The sequence below is a fragment of the Ixodes scapularis genome, unplaced genomic scaffold (assembly GCF_016920785.2).
Source record: "Ixodes scapularis isolate PalLabHiFi unplaced genomic scaffold, ASM1692078v2 PGA_scaffold1__304_contigs__length_218370807, whole genome shotgun sequence".
Lineage (NCBI taxonomy): Eukaryota > Metazoa > Arthropoda > Arachnida > Ixodida > Ixodidae > Ixodes > Ixodes scapularis.
This window is the reverse complement of record NW_024609846.1, coordinates 99,704,004-99,727,617: the sequence shown is the minus strand read 5'-3', so window position 1 is coordinate 99,727,617 and position 23,614 is coordinate 99,704,004. Positions and strand designations below refer to the sequence as shown.

At 48.6% G+C, this 23,614-nt stretch overlaps 1 protein-coding gene and 1 long non-coding RNA gene across 2 annotated transcripts; both read left to right on the top strand.

Annotated features, from left to right (window-relative positions):
* Nucleotides 1–9,911: 9,911 nt before the first annotated feature.
* On the top strand, nt 9,912–11,597 carry LOC120849872. The gene has a single exon (XM_040222136.1). It carries the CDS (start codon nt 9,912–9,914, stop codon nt 11,595–11,597), a length of 1,686 nt encoding a protein of 561 aa, XP_040078070.1.
* An 8,109-nt stretch (nt 11,598–19,706) lies between these two features.
* Nucleotides 19,707–23,027, top strand: LOC115318319. The gene is made up of 2 exons (XR_005718013.3): nt 19,707–19,768; nt 21,188–23,027. It is a non-coding gene; the product is annotated as an uncharacterized LOC115318319 (long non-coding RNA).
* Nucleotides 23,028–23,614: the final 587 nt, after the last annotated feature.

Here is a 23,614-nt window from a genome sequence, read left to right as displayed (position 1 = left end):
AAAAATAATAAAGGTTTAGGGTATGTAGAAAGAAGTAAAACTCATGTGACTTCTGGCGAACCCACTTTTAGTGACGTAGGTCGATGCCTCCCTTCGGACCTCCCCGTCACCTTGCGGTACATCGTGTCGCCACAGGGCACTGGCGGGAACTTTGAATTTTTTTGGCGTGTCAGAGGTCCTTTAAACTGCTCACGTACGATTTTGAATGCATTCCTTTCCTGGAGCAGTCCACACATTAAAGAACCTACTTCATAATACACGAGGTTAAACAGTACTCTTGCATTCAAACATCTAGTTCACACATGCCACTTTGAATAATGTTCTATATCTACGTAAACTGCAAAACCCCACGCAGCACGAACAAACATGCATATAAGCCAATACCCGGTAAATTGTCTGGTAGAGTTGCATAAAACGGCATACAGCAGGTGTCCGCTGATGTGTCTTCGGTCTCAGAGCACTGCTGGATGAACGTTGCAAGTTTTCTGGTCTCCACCTAAAAAAAAAAAAAAAATGTGACATCAATCCGCGAAGTTCGTTGAGAACATTGAAAGAGAGCGCTATCTAGAAGGGCCACCTTGATCACATTTACCCGTGCGTTATGGATGTCGATCGACAAATTTCATTTATGAACTCAAAGGCCAAGCATCAGACACTCTTATTACAATAACTCAAGGATGTGTTCAAAAAGAAGCGACGCGTTCTTTTCCGAGAACCGTCTAGAAGCTAGTTCGAAATACATCCTCGAGGATGCCGATTTTGCCAGCGTACACGCGCATTTGCTTCACGCACCACGTTCAAAACTTCTCTCTCTCTCTCTCGCTGTCTCTCTCATACCTTGTTACCTTCATTTTTAGAGATTCGGGTATCTGCACGTGCTCAAACGGCGCGAGAGCTCATTTGGAAGGAGCATTGTTTCGAGTGAAGATTTCGCACTCTTGTCTCGTGCACCCAAAAGAGTGAAGCCGAGGCTACAAGCACGAGCAAGTTGCCTGAATCTTTGGTCTAGTAACGTTAGCCTGACCCACAGTGTCTGGAACGCGTCCACGACGGGTCTGTTTAGAGCCCTCTCTCACCCGTACATCAAAAGTATAAAAGTGGTACCTAAACAGCAACAAATGGCGCCGCAGAAGCCGGTGCGTCATGTCGAATGTTGCGATCCAGGCGGATAGATGTCGTGGCAAAAAGTACAAGCGAACGCGAGTGCCACTGGCAGGACGAGCTCACAGGGAAAATACGAGCAAAGCCAACAGAAAAATTCCGCCGTAGCACAGTCAATGCCAAGAGCGCGTGCATGAAACCGTTCTTTCACGCGCAACAGAAAAAAAGAAATGGTTTGGAACAAAATGATTAGATATCAAAGGTGAATACGACGGCACTTTAGCTAAAACGTTTGGTTGCGTATTTGCTTTACCGACATGAGCGGGTGTTGAGTGGTACAAATGATTCTCAGGTCGTCGTGCGGAAAAGCACAATATAGACCCGTTGCTCTAGGGCAGGGGGCGCGAGCGCATCCGCAAGACGCGACCATGTTATGATGGCTGAACCATCCAGGTGGCTCTGTAACGTTCGATTTTGCACGTGCAAGTTCGAATGCAAGCATCTGAAGATGCGCGATAACAAAACTTCTAAAAAAAAAAAAGAATTGTGCAGCTCGCGGCCGCAGCGTCCCATTAAACATTCTTTCATCTTTGCCTTCTTTCTTAGCTTCCGCGAGCGCGTATGTTTCACTTTACGTGATAGCGAAGCCGAAGCTACTTGCAAAAGGACGTCTTCCTGAAAAATGATCGCACTGCACGAGCGCGCCTGCTTGACAGGGACGCTGAAAGCTCGCAGCTCGCTCATGTAGCCTCTGCTACGCTGGCACTTAAAATGGAACATGGAACAGAGCAGAAAAAACTCTACGGGGGAAGCGTATTGACGCATGTTCGAAACCCGAGCCAAATATTCTATTTTGCTCGCCTGGAGCGCTGCTCAAATCTTGAGAGCTACGGGCCTGTACCGCTGTGTGGGAAAGTGGGAAAAGTAAGTTCACTTCCTCAGCACTTCCATGGAAGCACGTTGAGATTTGATGACTCTCTTGCTAGGAAAGTCATGCGCTTAATTGTTTTTCACCCCGGACGGCTCACCCACCAACTTGCGAATCGCTCGCTCGCGACACAAGCGATAGGCCTCTAGCTCATCGTGTAATTGGATAGCGCCTCCGGCGAGCAAAATTGAATATTTCTCGGTCCCGTTTCGGTTGTGTTTCATTTGCGCTTTTTAACGTTGCTCGTGGACGCACAACGGGCAGAATATTATCGTTGAATATAAATTTGTAAAAGGAAACAAGAACAAAAAGCGACAACAAAAGCCCTCTTACCTTTCTGATCAGACACCAAAAGAGCGAACTAATTTTTTATATTATTATTATTATTATTATTATTTAAGGTTTATTAGTTCTTTCAGACGCTCTCTAACCGCGCGTAGACAGATGCTGACACAAGCTTGTAAACGACAGGGTGCCTCGATGTGCGCTTTGCTTAGGGTGATGACATCTAAGCAATTTGTTGCGAACGCTTTTTTTTTTTAAAGCGCGTGAAAGAGCGCGTCCCTACACGCGTTCGTGGCGTTGCCGGTGCTACGGCGACATTTTGTGTTCGGCGATTTCTTGGAAGCCTCCTTGTGCGCACATGCCCTCTGCATCGGGTACAACAAAGGATGGCATCACCCTAAACAGAAGGACCTTGAGTACAGTGACCTTGAGGTACCCCACAGACCTTTCCAAAAAACAGCGTGTGGCCGGTGCCATTTTGAGTGTTCGTAAGAATGGCGCATGCTCGCTTTCCGTAGCAACGAACAAGCGTGTGCTGAGTCGTGAAGATCGCACACTGGACTGTGATTTTGTGAACATTGGAAAGGTCTATTAGCGGCGAGATGTTTCGGTGGCGCCCTCGTTCGGTTACCTTTCGTGACGTCATTACCTTGGGAACAACAAGTTCGATGGTGTTTGTAATGGGCATGGTGGAAGCCTGAAATTATAGCACCCTCAAAGCAACACTGCCAACACCGTCAAAATTGAAGTTCTTACATTGCTCTTATTTCCTTCAATGAAAAATCCTTTGCCGGGAGAGACGACGACGACGACACAGCTTTGGGTTACCTTCGTCTCCTGATTCCAACTAAATAACTAACTGTATAACGATCCTACTTGCTGACATTCCGAGGTGTCCTACAACCAGGGAGGGATCCGATCGCAGCGCACAAGGGGCCTCCTCCGAGGAGGCCAGGATATTTGCAAAGATGTCCACCATGGCATCGCTCCTACCGGCGGCCCTCGAAGAGGACCAAGGACAAGCAAGTTCCGCCACGCTTGTAAAAGATGGGTACACGATTCCGCTGAAGGAAGCTCTCACCGGTACAATCAGCAGCTCCTCATCGACGATCATGTCTACCCACGACAACGATCCCATGGAATCCGACGACGGAGAATATGAGGCCGTTCATGGGAAAAAGCGACGCAAGACCTGCCCGAACAAAACGTCAGCTCTCCAGGAAGGGGCAAACCTTCAAGTTGGATGAACCGTACTCTATGCGCCCACTGACAACCAGAAAATTGACTCACTCAGCAAGTTCAGACTCACAGACTTTCTGAACAACGTTGCGCCCGGCATGGTCACTGTTGTTCGCGTAAACAAAGCGCGGAACATCCTTGCAGTCGGCGTGAAAAGACCCGCGTTCAAAGCCGAGCTCCTCAAGGTGACCAAGCTTTGTACAGTGCCGGTGAGAGCCTACCTACCAAGAGAACACTCAGGCAGTTTTGGCGTCCTCCGGGATATAGACCCGGACTATACCGAAAATGACATAAAGACACAGCTGCAGTCATCCATCGGCATAGCTGAAGTGAAGCGACTTGGCAAAACATCGCCCGTGGTACGCGTAGCATTTGCAGGAGAACAGGCGCCCCAACACGTGAAAGTGGGCCTCGTGAGAACAGAAGCGATTCCCTACAGAGCACGCCCTCTGCAATGCTACAAGTGCTACAAGTTTGGCCACATCGCAGCTGCATGCACGGCTATGTCTCAACTGTGCCATCGGTGCGGCAAAAGTCATGACGGCATGTGCGAAGGCGCCCCGTACTGCGTAAACTGCGAAGGTGACCACGCCTCTAACGCAACAGATTGCCCGGTTAAAGGAGCAATGCAACAATTTTTGTACTTTGCGCAAATACCGCTTAAAACGAATCCCTAACGTTAATGACCTATGAAACACGCGTTCGTTCTTCACCCCACGCAATAGAAGTCCCAGAAAAAAATTAAAAAAAAACGAGCGGCGTTCACCCCCTCAACTCGCAGCCAGAACAAGCGGCCACGTGATCTGGAGCCGATTATATGCCGCCAGTGTTGATCATAGCCACGCGCTCGGGTTGGCAAAGCGCAGGACACGCGCTGAGTTCCAGGCATTGTTATGGCTCGGCTGTTGTCGTCGTTGCAGCGATTGGACACGGGTCACAACCCGAATGCTTCTCGAGGTAGCAATTGTCACGAGCCCAAGTCGAGTGCCCACGCAATGCTCGGGTCCAATCTATGAACCGCATTCAAATATCGTCACTTGGGTGTACTGCGATCCCCGAGTTACGTCATCAACTTTTGCAAAGGAGAGATTGAATGAAAATGATCGCTTTTGTCCTTGAAATTACACCGCAACAAAGGAGTTTCTTGGCCAGTGGCGTTGCGTGTGAGTATCTTTGAGTCCCAGGTGTGCCAGTAAGCTCGTGTAGAAAGAAAAACATTCCAATTGAATATTGTTGCACCGCTCCTTTAAGGAGAGAGAGACTGAGATTATAAGGTACAAGCTCGAGCACAACACCACATTTCGCGAAGCGAAAGGAGCCGTACATGCTAAGAGACAGGTTAGCAAGAAAACGACTGCTAAAAACACGCACTCATCTAAGAACACCACCAACAATGTACCTCCGCTGACTGCTGAAGAGTTCCCTCTGCTTAAGACACAGGCGGGCGCAATTGACAAGTCCGTGGGCGTAGCGTCCACCACAAACAGTTCTCCAAAATCATCCTTTTGGGAACAGCCGAACATCAAAGACATCACCTCGCACACGGTTTCTGGGGGGCACTTGCCGACATCCAACCAGACTAGTGGAATGGAACATGGTTCTCCTTTTAAAGCCATAATTGCACTTGCGATCACTGCGCTTCGTAGACTATTGAACACACTCTCACCTTCGTCAGCGCTTCATCAAGTGATCGGGGCAATCCTTTCCCTAGAGCCCATTATTATGATGGCATTCTGAAGGTCTTTTATGCTTTCCTTACTCGTGAGCAGAATAACTGTCTCTATTTTAGACTAGTCACCGCCGAAATCATCATTTATCATTCATCAAATGCCTCATGGCGTAGCTGGAAGTGTTTGGCTAGTGTCCCCGGAACGACCTATTCATGACAGCACACAATAAAACGACCAGAACAACCCAAGACACCGGATGCCCGACAATTCTGCAGTGGAATTGTAACGGTCTAAGACAAAGACTCACGGATCTCAAAGCACGGCTACTGGAACATCCATTTGATATACTACTGCTACAAGAGCCACGAATGGAAGAAAAACAAATCAAGATCCCTCAGTACACCGCTTACGCGACCAAGCAGACAGGCAAATATCCGTGGGCAGTGATACTCGTGAGGAACAGTGTATACCACCATCAGCTGGACCTCACCAAGTACACTCTAAGAAAAAATGGAGGAAAAAAGTAGCAACGGCGCGCCTTCCTCCCTTCTACCGACGCGCCCCCAAGCGGACACGAGAAAAGGGGAGGAACGAAACGTTTTTCTCCTTCTCCAGGCAGACGGGAGAAAGCTTTCGCCCTCCCGACTCATCGTCTTTCGGTTTCGTTTTTCGAGCAGGTCGCGCACGTTGTTTAATAAATAGCTGTTGAGTTGATTGAGCTTCAGCAGCAGCGAAGGCCGCCTGTAATTCCGTCTTCTAGTCTAAACGTGCAGAACATTTCGGTTGCATTGACGTTTTTATCACTAATTTTATCAAACGAGCAAACGAAGCCGCTAGAAACAGCGAAGTTCCGGAACAGTGCCAGCAGTGCCATGTACACTGGGGGATGGCCGTCTCCGGATTGTTTGACTCGCGCGGCACGGAACTACAGCCGCTACAGCCACTGCAGCCACTGCAGCACTACGGACTACAGTAGCGAAAGCACGCGGAACTGTGTCGACGTTTTCGACGTTATGGAAACCGCAGGAACTGTGTCCGCTGTGTCCAAGAAAGGCAGGTTTTGCTGCCGGCTGCCTGGGTGCCTTCCCCCCTGAGTTCGGTTCTGTTTTCCGATGCCGAGTGCAACCGGCGTTCAACGTGGTTCTGTGTTTGTGCGTGTCAGCAACATAGCTGCAACATCGTGATGGCAGTGTTGTGGGTTGTGAACGGAAGACTGGAATTATCGCCGATGTGACCGTGTGTTCGCGTATCAGTGGTGTAACAACAAGAGGAGATCGTAAACGGTCGGGCATTGATGCCGCTGGTCGGGCCGTGATCGGAGGGGGCGGGTTGTCGCAGTTTGACATTCTGCTTTACATTAAAAAGTTTAATACCGCTTGAGGGATTACGTGCAATCGATCAACGTGCGGATAGTCATGTTGGAACGCTGGTCTGAGCAGTATAAGCTCCTATCGTACAGTGGCCAATGTGACTGTTGGTTGTATTGTCCCCGAGAGCGATTGCGCTCTGGGGCAAGGACAACAGTACGAAATTGTGACGGAAAGTACGTATATTTACAGTGTGGAATTTTAGCATTAAAAAACAATAGTAGGTAAAATCGAAAAAAAAAAAGCTACCATTTATTTTGCTGTTTAAATATATACTACGGTTCCTGGAGAAACTGCCCTCCAAGTGGCACGCTAGGATGAGCGCTAGAAGTTTTTGGGCTCTCCACGGCGTAGCTCCGTACACTTAACACCTGCCACAAGTCGCGGCTTTGACTGCATTCAAGTTGATCGAAAAGCGATTTCTCAGCCCGTGAAGCATCACTTCCAGCTGAGTGAATATCCGCTCTACAGAGATTAATTCAAGACGGCAATTGCAGCTTTGCGCGAACAGCAGAAATAGAAAAACAAACACTACAATAGAAATACAGGCTACGACGCGCCGTGCGGGGAAACAAACTCATGGCTTCGAACCGCATTGGAGCGGTTTGATTTACTGCTTTCAAATAATTACGGCGTGATCGAGCGTTTACTTTTTAATAAAAGATTCATCCCCTGAGCCATTCAAAATACTCTCAGAGGTATGACATTGCTGGGAAAAAATCAACATGCTGGGAATGTTTTTTATTGCTTAGGGAGTCACCGAAAAGTTCCGCACGTTCAAAACGACCAGTATAAAAGACGGAAACGTAGAACACGGGTGTAGTGTTCGGGTTAGTGTGGTGTTCTGTTGTATTGATATTTGTGTGTGCAGTGTATGTGCTTAATGTATGTTCACCTGATGCTTGTAATAAGTGTAATGGGTGTCGTGTGTATAGCAGAGGATCCTCAAGCGCAGTAGTGGCCTGAGAGAAGCAAGCTATTTTTTGTAGAACATGAATTGGGCGGTATTTAGCGCCACCTAGCCTAGCTACTTGCAATTACTCTGCTTGACCCCGCCATCTGGTGGCTAGCGATTTAACCTTCTTTCACGCTACGCGATAAACAGCGGCTTCGAGTTTGTTCTTTCGAGAACGGCTTTTGGTTTCGCGGAGTGAGTTTGCCCTTCTCCGTGATGTGCGGTTGACGAAGGAATTGTGACTCGAGGAGCACCAAAGGTAAGACGCAAAGTGCACGAAGTAACTCGGTATCGGTTGTCTCCGTTTAACATCGCAGTGCTGTCGACGAGAAGACTGAGTAACTGCTTTCGAAACGCAGGTTTCTGTACCTGTGGGGGGAATCTGGCTTCGGAAATAAACACAGTTTTCGGAAAGATCGTGTTACGCTTTCATTTGCTGCTGCTCTCGTCCCGTACAAGAGACGTAGCGTCCTCGTTAAGCCTTATTGGGCTCGATTTGCTCGATTCGGGGCCGCCATATTGAGATGCAAGCGACGGAGGAACTTTGCTCACCTGCTTCAGGGACGAAGGTTTCTCCCTTTCTAAAGGAACATAGGTTACAAGACCGTTCCTCCCGTAAGGGAGGACTATCCGTACCCTTTTTTCTAAGAGTGTACTGCTCAGAGAGGGCGGACTTCGCCGGGGTGCAGGTGCGCGCACGCAGAAAAGATATCGTGATAGTTTCGGCATACATACATCCATTGGGCAAGTGGCGACCACGTGTTCTGGCCGAGATGAGAGCAGAGCTTGGCACAGACAAGGATATGCTGATCGGCAGCGACTTCAATGCTCACAATGAGTCCTGGGGAGACGGGAAGACAACAGCCAGAGGTCGGAGACTGCAGAAACTTCTGGACACAACAGACTTCGAAGAAATTGGCACAGGGACCCCAACATTCCTTAGGGCAGACACGCAGCAAAGTGTGATAGACCTGACATTCACGGCCGGGACACTCAGACTGCTACGAGCGACCCCTCAACCCGACGGGTGCGGAAGTGACCACACACCCATCATAGTGGGAAACCTCCCTAAACCGCCCTCGAAGACTTGCAAAGTTGTCGACTGGGCTAAGTACCAGTGGCACCTCTCCAGCTTGCGTGCTAGTGGTCAACCCCTCACCACTCAGGCTATGGCCGACGCACTTCGACTGGCGACTCACACGGTAAGCGTGCTGACCTACAGGCCAAATCCAGACCTAGAGTGGCTGGAGCTTCGTGCAAAAAGAAGACAAGCCCAGCGGCGAGCCAAGAGAACAAGGCTACCCGAGGACCAGGTCACGTTCAGGAGACTTGACGCAAAATTTAAAAGGCACGGAAAACGGCTAGCACGAGAACAATGGCAGCTCAAGTGTGAAACACTGGACGGAAGAGGAGGGAGCACAAGCGCATGGAGAATGGCAAGGAGCTTGACATGCAGACCGGGACCAAGACACCCCATCATCGGCATGGCCATCAAGCTGCATATTACCACACAAGCTGTGATAGAACTCATCGCGGACGCACAACTCAGTACCCCGTCCCTCCCTGCAGGACCGAGGAAACCACCCAAAGGCTGGATCCGATGGAGACCGCGGGAATTTCAGGCGATGACCATAGGACAGGAGGACCTTCATTTCTATGAGCTCAAACGCGCCCTGGCATCTCTGCTTCGAAAGAAGTCGGCTCCCGGACCTGACGGAGTGACAAATCAAGCGCTTCGAAACCTCGAAGAGGACGCCTTGCCAGACCTCCTGGCATACCTTAACGAGGTATGGACAACAGCATGCCTCCCGGAAGACTGGAAGAAGGCCATCGTCGTGCCACTCCTCAAGCCCGGCAAACCGTCAGACCAGCCCAACTCCTACCGTCCGATAGCTCTGACGTCGTGCGTTGGGAAGCTCCTCGAGCGGATAATCCTCTGCAGGCTGGTGCACCATCTCGAGACGGTAGGAGCTCTGCCAGAGTGCTACGCAGGATTTCGACGCGGCAGATGCACAGCGGACGCCATCGCTGACCTGGTCACAGCGTTGGAGGACGGCAAGGCCCGACACCGAACAACAGGTGTAGTTCTCCTCGACATCTCCAAGGCCTTCGATGCCGTTTAACACAACAGCATCGTGACAGAGCTGAAAAGACTGGGAATCGGTGGCCGAATGCTTGCCTTCATCCGCGCGTTCCTGGAAGGCCGCGAAGCACAAGTGAGCGCTGCGGGTGTCTGCAGCACAGTGAGACGTATGACACGAGGGGTACCGCAAGGCAGCGTACTGAGCCCGCTGCTGTTCAGTGTGGCGTTGGCGGCACTCCCGCAAGCAGCCCGGATAGGCGAGCGGACGATCCGCCCAGTGCACATGGCGGTTTACGCAGATGATATTGCCATCTGGGCGGCCGACCGAGGCTGCTGTAGGAAAAACGTCCAGAAGGAACTGCAGAGAGCTCTGGACAACATCTACCATTTTCTAACGACACTGGGCCTCAGCCTCTCCGCGGCAAAATCGGTAGCCTTGCTCAATGCGCCACACAGGACGTACAAGTTCACATTGTCTCTACAGATTGCAGGGGCCCCAGTACCAATAGTAAAGCAAGCAACATACCTGGGCCTCAAACTAGATGACAGAGTCTCGTGGCAACCTGCTGTGAGCACAGTCCTCAAAAACAACAAGAAAACGACGTCCATCCTTCGCATCCTTGGAGGGGTACGAAGAGGCACCTCACAACGAATGATGCTTCAACTTTACCATGGACTGATCAAAGCACGAACGCCCTACGCACTCCCACTCCTGGACCTCAATCGCAGGCAGTGGGCAAGCTTGGAAAGGGCACAAAGAGTGGCACTGCGCATATGTCTAGGCGTCCCACGGACGGCATCATCGCGTCACACACTAGTAGAATCGGGAACAAACACAGTGCAAAATGCAGCGACAGAGCGGGCTCTACGACATCTCATACGAATGCAAGAAACTCCCAGCACAGTATCACTCGTGAAAAACATAGCGACTCGCCGTGCACATCTTGCGACACTCGTCAATCTCCTTGAAGAAATTGCTGGGTGCCCAACCACCCACATTACACTTCCACCGCCGCCCAGTGAGCGTCCCGCAGTGAGGATCGAAATGAATATCGCGCAGATGGGTCCGAAAAGAGTAACACCAGCGACAGTAGCGTATCAACACACATCACAGCACATCGAAGAATTCTACTACGGATGGACACGGACATTCACAGATGGGTCAGTGAAAGCACAACGAAGAACAGCTACGGCTGCGGCGATCTCGGAAGGACACAGCAGAATGGAGAAGCTGAGCTTTCATGCGTCATCCACAACAGCCGAGCTGGCAGCCCTCCGCCTGGGACTGGCAATGACGGATGGGAAACAACCGGGGAACCTGGTTTTGCTCACGGACTCTAGGGCGGCGCTAAGACTCCTGGAGAAACCCGACAGGGCACCTGCACTCGCACGGGAGGTAATGGCCAAGGCTCAGAATCTCCAAAAGGGAGGATGGACGATCGCCTTTCAGTGGCTTCCATCTCACTGCGGGATTGAGGGCAATGAAGCAGTTGACGCCCTCGCGGACCGGGCCCACGACGAGCCAAACTGCCCCATTTCTCAGGTTCCCGCTTTCGCAGACGCTCGCCTATTGACGCGGCGAATTATCTCTGCACGCAATCCGGAGCTCGAGAATGGACCCCTACCCGCTAAAGTTCCCGGACGCCTGACGAGAAACGAGACAGCCGTCCTTCACAGGTTACGCACCAAAAGCGCCTTCACTCCCGCCTACCTGGCAAAATGGAAGGACCACCGAGATGACGCAAGCGGTAAATGTAGGGTGACCGCCGACGACGAGCATCTTCTATGTGTGTGCCCCCTGTACAAACAAGAGCGCGACGAACTAAGACAAACCTACTCCGCCCTCGGATGCCCTAGTGACACCCTGGAAGCGCTGATTAGGCCCACAGCAACAGCTGCCAAGGCGGAAAGAATGCTAACAGCGCTAGCCAAATTCTTGAGTCGCACGCAGCTATGCGACATAATATAGCGACACTACTGACGTTCCAGGATGGTCTAACCGCCTAGGAAGATGGACATAGAACCTCACTCCCGAGTGCTAGTCGCCATACGCAGGGACAGTCCGGCTTTTCCTCCGCCTAGGCGAACAATTGCACTGCAACCCATGATACGCCTGATCCATACATGACAACGATGACGACACTATGACTGTCACACTCTCTCTTTCATTTTCTTCATTTCTTCTCTTCTTCTCTCCTTTTCTCCCCCTCCCCCCTCAACGGTGACCTACGGACCTGCATGGTCGCGCAACCCATCGTTGTTTTCTAGAAAATAAGTAAAGTAAAGCTAAACAACAACAATCCTTTGCCGACGTCATTGTCAGCATTCGGCCAATCGTGGCAGGCCGACCACAGCGACGCTTTCGATCGCTCACGTCGCCGACTGCAGCCAATTTTGCAACCACGAGAGCACGAGATCGCAGCTTTGAAATGTTCTTCCGCAGAACGAGTGCTCGCGCTAGAAAAGCCCGTCTCCAAGCCAGGAGCGCGAGCTATCGAAAGCGTCGCTGTGGTCGGCCCACCACAATTGGCGGAATGCTGACATCGACGCAAATAAGAGGAATGTAAGAACTTCAATTTTGACGGTGTTGGCAGTGTTGCTTTGAGAGCGCTATGATTTTAGGCTTTCACCATGCCCATTACAAACACCATCGAACTTGTTGTTCACAAAGTGATGACATCATGAAAGGTAACCGAACGTGGGCGCCACCGAAACATCTCGCCGCTAATAGACCGTTCCATTAGGGCAGAGCTGGCCAAATTACTCATATTTTGTAATTAAATTACATTACTAATTACTTTGCTGAAAATTGCTGAAATGTAATTAAATTACATTACAAATTACCACAGCCAGAAAGTAATTAATTACCATTACAAATTACTTTTAAAAGTAATGACATTACTTTCGCATTACTTTTGTATACTTTTAAATATAAAGGAGCTATTGATAACTACCTTTTACAGATAACTTTATTTACATTATTTGCACAGTTCATGGCACGCAGCTAGAACTCTCTGTTGCATGTTTACCGGTGGACAGAGGAACGCACGCGACTGATCCGTTTCCCACTCCAACCTGGACAACTATTTTTGGAAATGACTGAGGACCCTACGCGGATTATCTCTGGGAGGGGGAGAACACTTGTCATTGTTCGCAAAATCGCGTTGAGGGCCGTTCCACCAGGAGCCTTGGTTCGACCTACTTCCCCTCCTTCGTTTCCCGAGAATGTCGAGCGGAAAAGCCCGAATGGAAGGCACTTACCAGCCCTATTTTTCACAGTGGACGATAACACAGAGAGGGTACGCAGTCTGCATCAAAAAAAGTAAGCGGAAACTTTCAAGAGGGGCCAGAAAACGTCGAATGCAAAACCGCAAAACATAGGTAGAGAATCGCGCTGAGCGAGTTTTCACAGTTCAAGAGAGTGGCAGAAAATGTCTAGCTGATAGCGGGCGCGAGAGTCGCACCAGCCGCATTAGCATCAGCAACATAGCGGCGGCCAAAGAGCGTTTTTTGGAAAGGTCTAGAGGAAAAAGAAAAAGTAAAATAAAAAGAAAGGCGCCTTGTGTATTGTGGACACAAAAAATATGCCTGGTGCGAAAAAGTAATAAGGTAATTTAATTACAATTACCGTCGCTGGAGTAATTCATTACATTACTAAATTACCTGCTACAAAAAGTAATGAATTACATTACTAATTACCGGAACAAGTAATTAAATCACTGTAATTTCATTACAGTAATTACATTACTGCCAGCTCTGCATTAGGGTCATAGCACAGACGGTAAAAAGAGAAAAAAATGCCCTCCCCATCTCGCCCGTATGTCGTCTGCTCCGCCGAGTGAGCAGTACCTAGCATCCGGCTGGAGTACAAACTCTGTTTAAAATCGCGTCATTTTGGGAAGTTCAAGCGCAGATGCGCAGATTTTGGCATGCCAGTTATCGTGTATTACTATGCTAGATAAATAAGACTAACAGAGTCCAATTGCGCTGTTATCTGCGTGCAAATAAAAAAACAAACAAAAAAAACATAGGGAAAACTGTGTCACACTGGCCGGTCTCTCCGGCGAAAAGTGAATCCGGTGGCTGTACCTTTTTTACTATACAAAGTTCGTACTGGTGTAGGCCTTTAGCGACCATGAGTGGATGTCTGAAATAATAAATTAAAACGTGCTCTCCTGCCGCAATACACGCAGTAGTTGAGGGTAGTACTGCCGGCTGACTCAACTGCTATTTAAGTAACGGAAAAAAGATATGTCAGTTGATCATTTACCGAAATAGAACAACAGAGAGCTCTAGGCTGATTTTGGAGTAGCCATAACTATTCTAAGAACGCGAACCACTTCACAACGGCAGCCACGAGCGAGAGTTTGATGTTCCGTACAGCCCGCCGATACAGCCCAAAGATGGAGAGTGGCAACCTCCCGTTTTGTCGTCTGCTAGCGGAGTCGGGCGCGTGCCCTCTCTCTCGTTTTACCCCGCCGAACCCGCTGAATTTCCCGGATGTATGGAGAGGGCGCTGCTGTCGAACAAAATGGTGCCGTCCAGAGAGCGCTAAATGGAATGGTCTATAGGGAGTATTCAATGGCGGCCATAGCTGAGTGCGCGACTGATGAGCGCGTGCTGACAGCGAGCTTCCACAGTTCTTTTGCAACGTGCTCTCCGCACCATCAAGATTGCCGGTCTTAACAGCCTATTATTGGGAGCTTGTTCTGAGCATGCGCTCTAAACAGCGCCCTCAAATATGGCGTCCAATGAATATCCCCCCCCCCCCCCCCCCCCACCATAAACATTTCTTTTTTTCGCGAACGATGCAAGAGGAGTTTTTTGGCGGCTGGCGCTGACGTCACATCGCATACTTTTGACCACCACGTAAGAGGAGAAGAGGGAAAGTGCTGCGGTAAGAATTTTCAGTGTCGGGTTAATCCATTACGATCTATAATGTTCTGGGAGGAGAATAGCGTCGTCTGTGCAAATCCGGGAGGCACAAAGACCTCCCGGATTTGTCTCTGGTGGTCATCGGAGCGCTTGAATGACGTCACGTGCAACGTGACGTCATTCACACGTGACACATACGTGGCTTGCACATGACGTAATGGACCTTTCCCCACACTGACGGCACAAGGCGGTGGCTGCACAAACTAAAACTCGAAAAAGTGACCTACCTGCGCTACCAAGCGATAATGGGAGCTACGCTACCAGTTTCTTCGCTCTCTGAGCTGTGGCGTGTGCCCAACCCGACTTTAAAGAGGGGAATCCGTGACGTCTACCCAAACGTCGTGTTTTTCTTTCCGTCCATTTTCTTTTTTTGTGTAACTCAATTATACATATACTGCAATTACGTGTTCTATTCGCTGATCCACAGCCTCCTTTCGAATTTCCTCGATTTTTCGTGCCGACTTCCGCCGCTTGGCATCGGGCGCTCGCGCGTGCGCAGAACGCTCCTAAAAAAAAAAGGTCAATTGAAAGAGCCCTTCAAAGACTTCCAGAGAAAAGAGAAAAGGGGAAGAAGGAGCTCCCCTTTTATCAGGATCCTTCTTTGTGCCTCCCGGATATGCACAGACGTCGCTATTCTCCTCCCAGAAGGTTATAGGAGATTCACCTGTCACTCCAACTTCTTACAAAACGCAGCTTCCCTCTCCTCCTTTTACATGGCGGTCAAAAGTATGCGATGTGACGTCAGTGCACGCGACTCCAACTAACTGTAGACCTTTCCAGCGGCAGTCTCGAACGAAGCGATTTACAGCGCGTATCCCTGGTTTTGAGAGTGTACGTCAGTGTTCCCCGACTGCGCTGAGCTGTGGAGTTTCTCGTCAGTGTCAGTGGCAGCCTGCGTAGGTGCACTTCCGGGCGCTGCTGGCGGCTAAATTGCCGCGTTCTGTTTTTTATTTCGTGTTCTATGGTAAATAGAATTTTTTGGGGTTTTTTAAGCATGCATTGTACTATTTTCTGGGAACAAAAAACGAAGAAATGAAAGCTGTTTTAGTGAGTCCATGCGCGACAGAACAAATGCAACTGGAAAATTTGTTTCCTTTTATGTTGATCTTTTTACGGCACCGTACACTCAGCTGTGTCAGTTTACAAAGGTCGCAGCCGTCGAAAATATTTGACCAGACAGGATATCCGAACTGCATGGATATTCCCCGCCCACAACATGAAATTCAAGGAGTATCATCAATCGAGCAACATATAGATATATTGTACGCATTCCACGGTGCCGCGTTATCCCAACAGGACTTGAGAAATGTATCAAATAACACAGCATGTCCAATATACAGTGTCCACAATCGCCGATAGTCACTTCACGACAATCGGACGGAATCCGGTGTGTTTTGGGGAACATCTAGAAGAAAGCTGCTTTTTCGCACAGCTTCAAAGGAACTGTACAAACGTGTCTATTCCGTCGCCACAACCCGGACTCGACCCTATCAGCTATTTTTCGCGAAAACCCGGAACATAGCCGAGAAGGCTTTTTGGAGATTATCTCAACATAAATAATCCTCCAAGAACGTCGAACTGCCTGCGTCGCGAGCTGCTTGACGTTCGCTCTCTTCGTTCGTTTCCTGTGAAGGCCGAGTAGGCTACGAGCCCTGGTATTCCCTGGTTCTCACAGTGGAAGAAAACACACAAAGGGTAAGCATCCTAAACAGGCAAATAAAGTAAAAACTTCCTAGGAAAGCCGGCGAACTCCGAATGCACAATGCAGGTGGGGAGTAACGCTGACCGGGGTTCCACAGCTCAGGCGGGTGCCGGAAATTTCTGGCTGATAGGGGTCGCTCGATTCGCAAAATGGCGGCGGCCAAAGCTCTCTTTTTGGAAAGGTCTATAGGTGGCGCCACTCATTTTCCAAAATGGCGGTTATAGTGAGTGCCGGAGATGCGTGCCGCTGCTGAGCCTGTCTAGTGTGCTGACTTCATTGAGCTACACAAATTATTTATAGTAATATTAGGAAGCTATTGTGTTATGAGCGCAGGTCACCTCTTTATTCTGAATACAAGCACGGTGTTTAGCGTAATACTTACTCCAGGAGGCATGTTTTAATTCTGGAGCGAAACCGAAACTAACCACTATTTTGGATTTAATTTCTCGATATAAGTTTAATTTCGGATTCTTTCATACCTCAGGAGGTCTGTCACATCGTAATTATTTAGTTAGACTAGTTGTTCGCGGAAGCTTTATTTTGTGACATACATGTTCGATCCAGGCTGATATTTGTAGTTGTGGTTATTGAAAAAATCCGTGCTGATATTTGTGCGTTCTCGCTGCCTTTTCTCGCTCAGGTAATTTTCATGGGAAATAATGAACTGCGGGCCTTTTGAGGGGTTTTGGGGTGTTTAGATTATTAATTGGTTTAACATTATTCACAGCACAAGAATGAGAGAATAATTCCAATTTTTACAGTATGCCCACAAAACGTATAAATTAATAAACGCTGTTGTCACTGCAACAACCCAAAAACGGAATCCGAGTCAGACAGCTGAAGTGTGTGTGTGTGTGTGTGTTTTTATAGCACCGCATGAAGGGTAGGACTTTATATTTCCTCCAGTGTTTGACGGTTTGTCTATCTTGATAACGATGCTAGAGTTTTTCATATGCTAAAAGAAAACAAATATATACCTTTCTGGAAAGACTATTATGGTTAAATTACGTGATTTCGTGATCTTGGCCTCAATCGGGGGCATGCATTGCCGCGATTTGTGTCAATAATAATAATATTAAAATTCAGATATTTTAATACGTAATTTTTGAAGCTCTAATATAATTTTTTGCTTATGATCTAATTTCAAACGTGGGAACAAATATGACAATCAAAAATGTGGTAATTATCGTCACTGGTGCCAATTCTAGCATTTTTAATTACGAAGTAATAAAATAAAAATAGTCTAAAGTCAATTAAAACATTCTAGCTAATGTGAGAAATCCATGTAAAAACACATTAGCTGGGGGTACAGTATATTTTGCTATCAAAGTCGCGACTTTTGACAATCGGCAAAACGTCCAAAATCGACTCCAATATCCCTCCAGACCAAACGCCCAAAAATAAAAAAAGCTTATTTTTTTTAATTATTAATCTTTTTATAAGATTTAGTTACTTTCATTTTTATGCTCCGTCGTTTTGCCAATCTCAGCCTTTCCAGTTGGAAGGAACGCCTACCTGCTTGCACGTCTGGTCACTGCAGCACGTTTCGTTGGCATTGGAAGCCGGCGAAACAGTAGTGAGTTTTAGTATTGCGTATACGAGCGAACGCAAGCGCTGTGTGTTTGCGTTAGCTTTGCGTATTCCACCTGCGCGTGCGCGGAGCCCGAAATTGCGGTCTTGGATGGCGCATGGCGAAGAGGCGCACGCATAGCGTGGGGCACGCAACTCTAACGCAAACACACACCACTTGCGTTTGCTTCTATGCGCAACACTAAAACTCTCCAGTAAGGTAAAATCCCATACCGGCTGCAGCACTACATTGGGACAGTGAAGAGCGTTGTTTGCATTCGGAAATGACATTTCGCGAGCCATGATCGCGAGCAGTTCCGCCGTGCCCGCTGAGCAGGAGAATCGTGGGACCCTCACTAGAGCGCTTCCCATTCCCGCCGCGGGAGGGCGAGCGTCGAGCTGCGCAGCGCCACTAGCGGAGGAGCTGGCGTTCGACAGTGAGGCGCATTCAGCAGCCTGCGGCGCCTTTTCGGGTTTTCGCATGCGAAGCTGTAGCGGCGGAAGCGCGCACGGACGAAACTTTTGCTTTTTGAGCCGATACGTTGAGGGTGACGTACTTACATGAGTGCTGGGGCAGAAGGGCACTTAGCTGTTCTCCACTTCTTATATATACGGAGGGAAAGCCGTCTGCTCTTTCGCGCAGGCCGGTGGCGTGACGTTACCTCGCCGCGCTCTGATTGGAGGATGGCTGCGGGCGGGAGCTCGGGGGTAAACAAAGCGGTGTCGCCTTTTCTCCGCAGCCATTGCGAAAGGCCTTTTCTGTGGCTCTCGGAAATCCACTGCTACTGATTGAACGAGGACTCGGCACACGGAAAAAAGAGACCGGAAATACCTCCAAATGTACGTTACTTCGTTTGACGCGAAAGAATTTACCCTGGGAACATACGAAGCGCGGTCTCCGGCGGTCGGATGTTGATGTGAGCCCCCCCCCCCCCCCCCCCCCCCCCCCCCCCCCCCCCCCAACTTCAGCACGGTGATGTGCGACGCGAGTGAGCCTTTCTACTTTTTGGCGGAGACCCCTTTTCGCCAGCAAGTGTCTCGGTGTCTCCGTGAACCATCGAAGTGTAGCTACAGCCCTCTTCGTCGAGCTGAACGGGCTGCCGAGCTTTCGAAGGCCGATCTCCCGCAGCGCTGGCACCCGGAGAACCGCGCCATGGCGCTCGCTGGGGTGAGTTACGTCGTCTCTGTTCACTTCACATCATTCACGAACAGTTCAGTTGCACGTGAAAGGAGTATAGCGAAGTAAAAGGGAATGTTACGGAAAAGTAGCGGATTAGGCGATCGGTGTGATACGACCGAGCCGAGTGCGCAGTCGTCTGTTTTTAGTCTTTCCCCCCAGCGACAGATTGTATGCCACTTGTCCAAACAGATAGTGTGGTAGAATATCTGTATGTGGGTCATAAACTTCGCAGTCACGACTCGGTGTTCGATGGTAGCGTATTTTAGCAGTGATAGCGCCCCGATGTCACTTCATGCCAGTGGCCTCGCCGCGTAGCGAGGGAGGGGGGTTCAGACTTCGCACCCCAGATCCCCCCCGGCCCCAAAAAAACCTGGCTAAGCCAACGCTTCACGCGTGCGATAAAGCGCCGTCCTAGGGTGTTCAACTCAAGACGCACTGTTCTTCTGACGCGTGTTCCATCAGTCGCTCGCCGCTGATTTGTTTCACCATAAAGCGCCAGTGAGGCAAACGCTGCGGGGGCGAGTAGCATGTTTTCGTACCTGCCTTCTAGTTTTCTTAGGTCCGTTAATCTTCAAGTGCTTGTATTCCCCCTACCCCATCATTCTAACAGAATCCACCGGCTGCCGGGCTACTGAAAGGACCCTCTGCTCGGAGGACATGTTGCAGGCCCTGTGTAATGCCCTCAGCGCCTGTCCGACTTCCAGGGGGTCTGCGTTTCACGGCCCCGTTACCAGCTGGGAAGTTCTCCATGGAGGTAAGATTATGAAGTGACCACTCTATGCACTCAGAGGTAGCTTTCAGAAGTTGTGGAAGCCAAATACAAATGCTGATATCTTTAGTAAAAAAAATTCATATTACTTGCTTTATGACTTATACATCTCTATTTTGCAAGCCACATACGGCAGGAAAGTGTCACGTTATCTCAACCTGGTTGCTCAAGGCACTGAAAAGCTACCTGTTGCAGACCACTGTACCGTTGTCATTTATTATATGTTATTCCTTGGCACCGGGGAATTGGTGGCCGAGGGGGCTTCCACGCACCAGCTCTGGGAATATGGAGTGAAAGCTCGCGCTGCAGAACCCAGGATCGTGTGTTCAAGCCCCACATTTGCCTGTTTCGATCTGGATGAGCATTGTACCGGCGTGCGGTCGTGTATCACTACTACGTGATGCACGTTAAGGGCCCCAGGCTAGCGGTCATCTACTGCTGGGAGAGTCATCGCCCGTTGAGGCAGATCGAGTTTGAGATTGTATAAACATACCCACCACCCGATTCCTTGGCACGCTGCTGGTATTGCTGTGCTGATGTTTGGACGTTGTTTTTTTTTTGGTCGTTGAAATGACTACTGTGGTGCTTGGGTGAAATAACCTGGTCAATTACCTCCTCGGCCGTAGAGTGTCGTTCACTTGTTACTCTCTCTTCTCCTTTGGTTAATGTGGCTCAGATAACAGTCATGGAGTCAGCCTGGTTGAAGTTCTCTCGACGCCACATTCTCACATTTCTGGCCGATCGTCCTGCTTTCGCGCAAAACTCACACACCTTGTCTTCTTCGATACTCCCGAATGCGCCTCGGTCGCCCACTCCGCCGCTATGTTCAGTCCCGTGCCCACTGTTTTATGACAACCTCCTTGACATGACAAATCTAGCTTCTGTATCCGGCCATCAATATGGGTTAGTGCTCAATTTGTAAACTTGATGTTTCAAAGTAACAGTACGAGCTTCCTCCAGCATCTACCAGCAACCAAGCAGTGACAAATACCAAAGCTTTAACTTCCAAGACTAAAAACCCAGGAGTATGAGAACACGCTGGCCAACCCTGCTGAGGACAAGCCAGGATGAGGACAAGCCAGGAGTGGGACAAGCATGTAATCTCAGTATATGGAGAGGTGTCCTCAAAGTTCCCAGCTTTAAAATTGTGGTAGTGCTTGAGTTGGTTTAAGTTTAAGGAGTCTCAAAAGAGCAAATAATGCCATGTTATTTATTTTGATTTGCATCCCTTGGATGCTGGCAGGTGTTCGGTACGAAGGGAATGGAATAGACATGTTCATGTATGCATTCTGTTGCTTCAAAATAGGCTTTCACTGATTTTAAGTTGGTAATGGCATGGGAGGACAAATACGCTGCTCAAGGATGTATCTGGATCGTTTGACTACTGGGACGACTCTTTTACAGGGGACGACATCCTGTCCAGCACCAGCTTCACCATCTGGGACCAAGTGCACGAGGGGGTCACACTGCAAGCACATGAAAGGAGGGCACTGCGACCTTGAGGTCAAGCTTGTACATCTACCATTACAGTCCTAAATGGATGCCAATTGGTACTGATGACCTTATGAAGGTGAAACGTCCCTGGATCTAAAGGGAAGATCTGATTGAAGGCGAGCTGAAGTTGTTTGACTTTATTCTCTGATGACTTGAAAGTAATCTGCCTACTTCATGAACTTTGAAGATGCAAAATTTGTTTCCGTAACTGTCCCACTTCAACGTAATGTGCACATTGAAACCTTTTCCTTTTCTTTTTCTGCTTTTTGGCGAGAAAAAAAAAGCCAACGAATCTCCCTCTTCCTTTTCGCAATGGGGAGGTGTGGAAGACTGATTGGATATTTTATATACGCAATCAGTTTCATAGGTGAATGAAGATAAAAGCAGAATACATGTTCACAGATTATTTGTGAATCCTTAGACTTGGTGAAGTGAGTAGTTTATGTTCAAGTCATGTAATTATGAAGTCAAAACCAGCTTTAGTGCATTTTTAAGAAGCCTTTTAGGCCAGAAAGTTCTGCTTTGACTCAGCAATACACAACTCGCCTTTGTTATTCCTATAGCACAGCCGAAACTATAAACACGAGCATGTTGCCTGACCAATGCTTGAACTGCCGTGAAATTGACAAAGTCCCTATCCTTCGAAAACAAGTGTCAACGGGGATAGTCGAAAGACCAGGGTATTTATTGCACATGCATACTTGATTTCAAGCTTGCAGATTGAAGTAATTATTTATTGAATCCATTCTTAAACCTGTTTGAGATTGTATTGGTTCATATTCACAGTATATTTATTTTTCATTTTAGCAAGGAATAATTTAGAGACAGATGTTGGTGTTCAGGCGTGATGCTTTTATTTTCGTAACATGCAAGAGTGCAAAAAATTAGATTTGGCTTTGGAAACTGATTTTTTTATGTATTTTTCCAAACAGCATAGCAAGCAGTAATATAAGGGCTACAGCTGCGAGAGTGGCTACACCTGGCATCTCATTTGTTTTATAGCGTGTACAGGTAAGACACTATACTCCGTTTCACGGTCACTTGGCAAACATTGCGACCCAATAAGAGCATTGGAGCCAGGCACGTGACAACACTCCACGGTCGAGTCCTCGTTATCGCCACAGCAAGAGCGCCATCTGCGACAAAACATAGTTCTAGGCTTTTTTTTTTTTTTTTCTTCTTTTAGTAGTGTTGCCGTCGGATTCTTCGGGCCACAACACTACACGACACTGAAGAAAGACTAAGACATATGTTACTTATTAACGACACTTTATATAGATCAACACTTTGGAGAAAAACATGGCTTATGATCGATGTTCGAACAATCGTAGCCGTGAATCGACCACTTCCGCTCAAAACATCGCCCTAGCATTAGCACAGATTCATGGGCAAATTGAGCATGTGGTTGCCCCATAAAAGTGTTACTGAAGAGCTCGCTACTCTAGCGGACGGTAATGTTGCTGCAGTGGACGTCCATCCGAAGTTGTTTGGTTTCTGAGCAGACAACAGCCAGTTCTGGTGGGTGGTCCTTGCATTTGGCGCGGTGACACAAACGCTCCTGTGACATGCTGCCATGCGCCTCGCTCCGACATTCTTACTGGGGCGCACAAGCCGTAGCCTCCACAGTTCACCAAGCTGTCGTGAAACAGAGTGTAGACTAAGTTGTCTGCTAATGAAAGTAGCGTTGCCAGCATCATGTATTAAACAGTGTATACTTCGAGGAAACAAATAAAGCCATTCACCCTTTCCACTGATTGTTTTGGTTCATTAGTAAAACTTGGTTCAGTGAACTTTACATTTCAGCATTAGCATGGACACAACAGGTAAGGTCAATTACAAGTGCTTTAGAGCAGTCCAAACAGTTTCCAAGTGGCTCATGCAAAGCAGCTGACATGGTATTACCCCCAGGAAAGAGACGAGACCTCCTTGACAAATCTACTTCAGCTGCAAGGCACACCAAACTGAATATTGACGTTTCTAGGAAATTGGGATCAACCAAACAATTCCATGGAAAGGTACACCACCAACAGCTCTGGTGTGAGGGTGAGCCCTATGTGCAGCGACAATACTGAAGCCTCGCATGCCACCATCACTAACACATGCGAGTAGTCACTCAGTGCCTGGCATATTTGGGCATTGATGCAACAAGGAAAGATTATCAATGAGTGGACTAGGAATGTGGATCCAAATGGGACTGTCTTCACATTCTTCACAATCGCTGTATGACCACCATCTGTAGGAGTGTTTCTGGATGTCAACAGCCCATCTGGGACCTAGAAATGACAAATGATGTTAGAAAGTTTGTCACTTACACACTGGCTTTTGCTTGACCCAGTC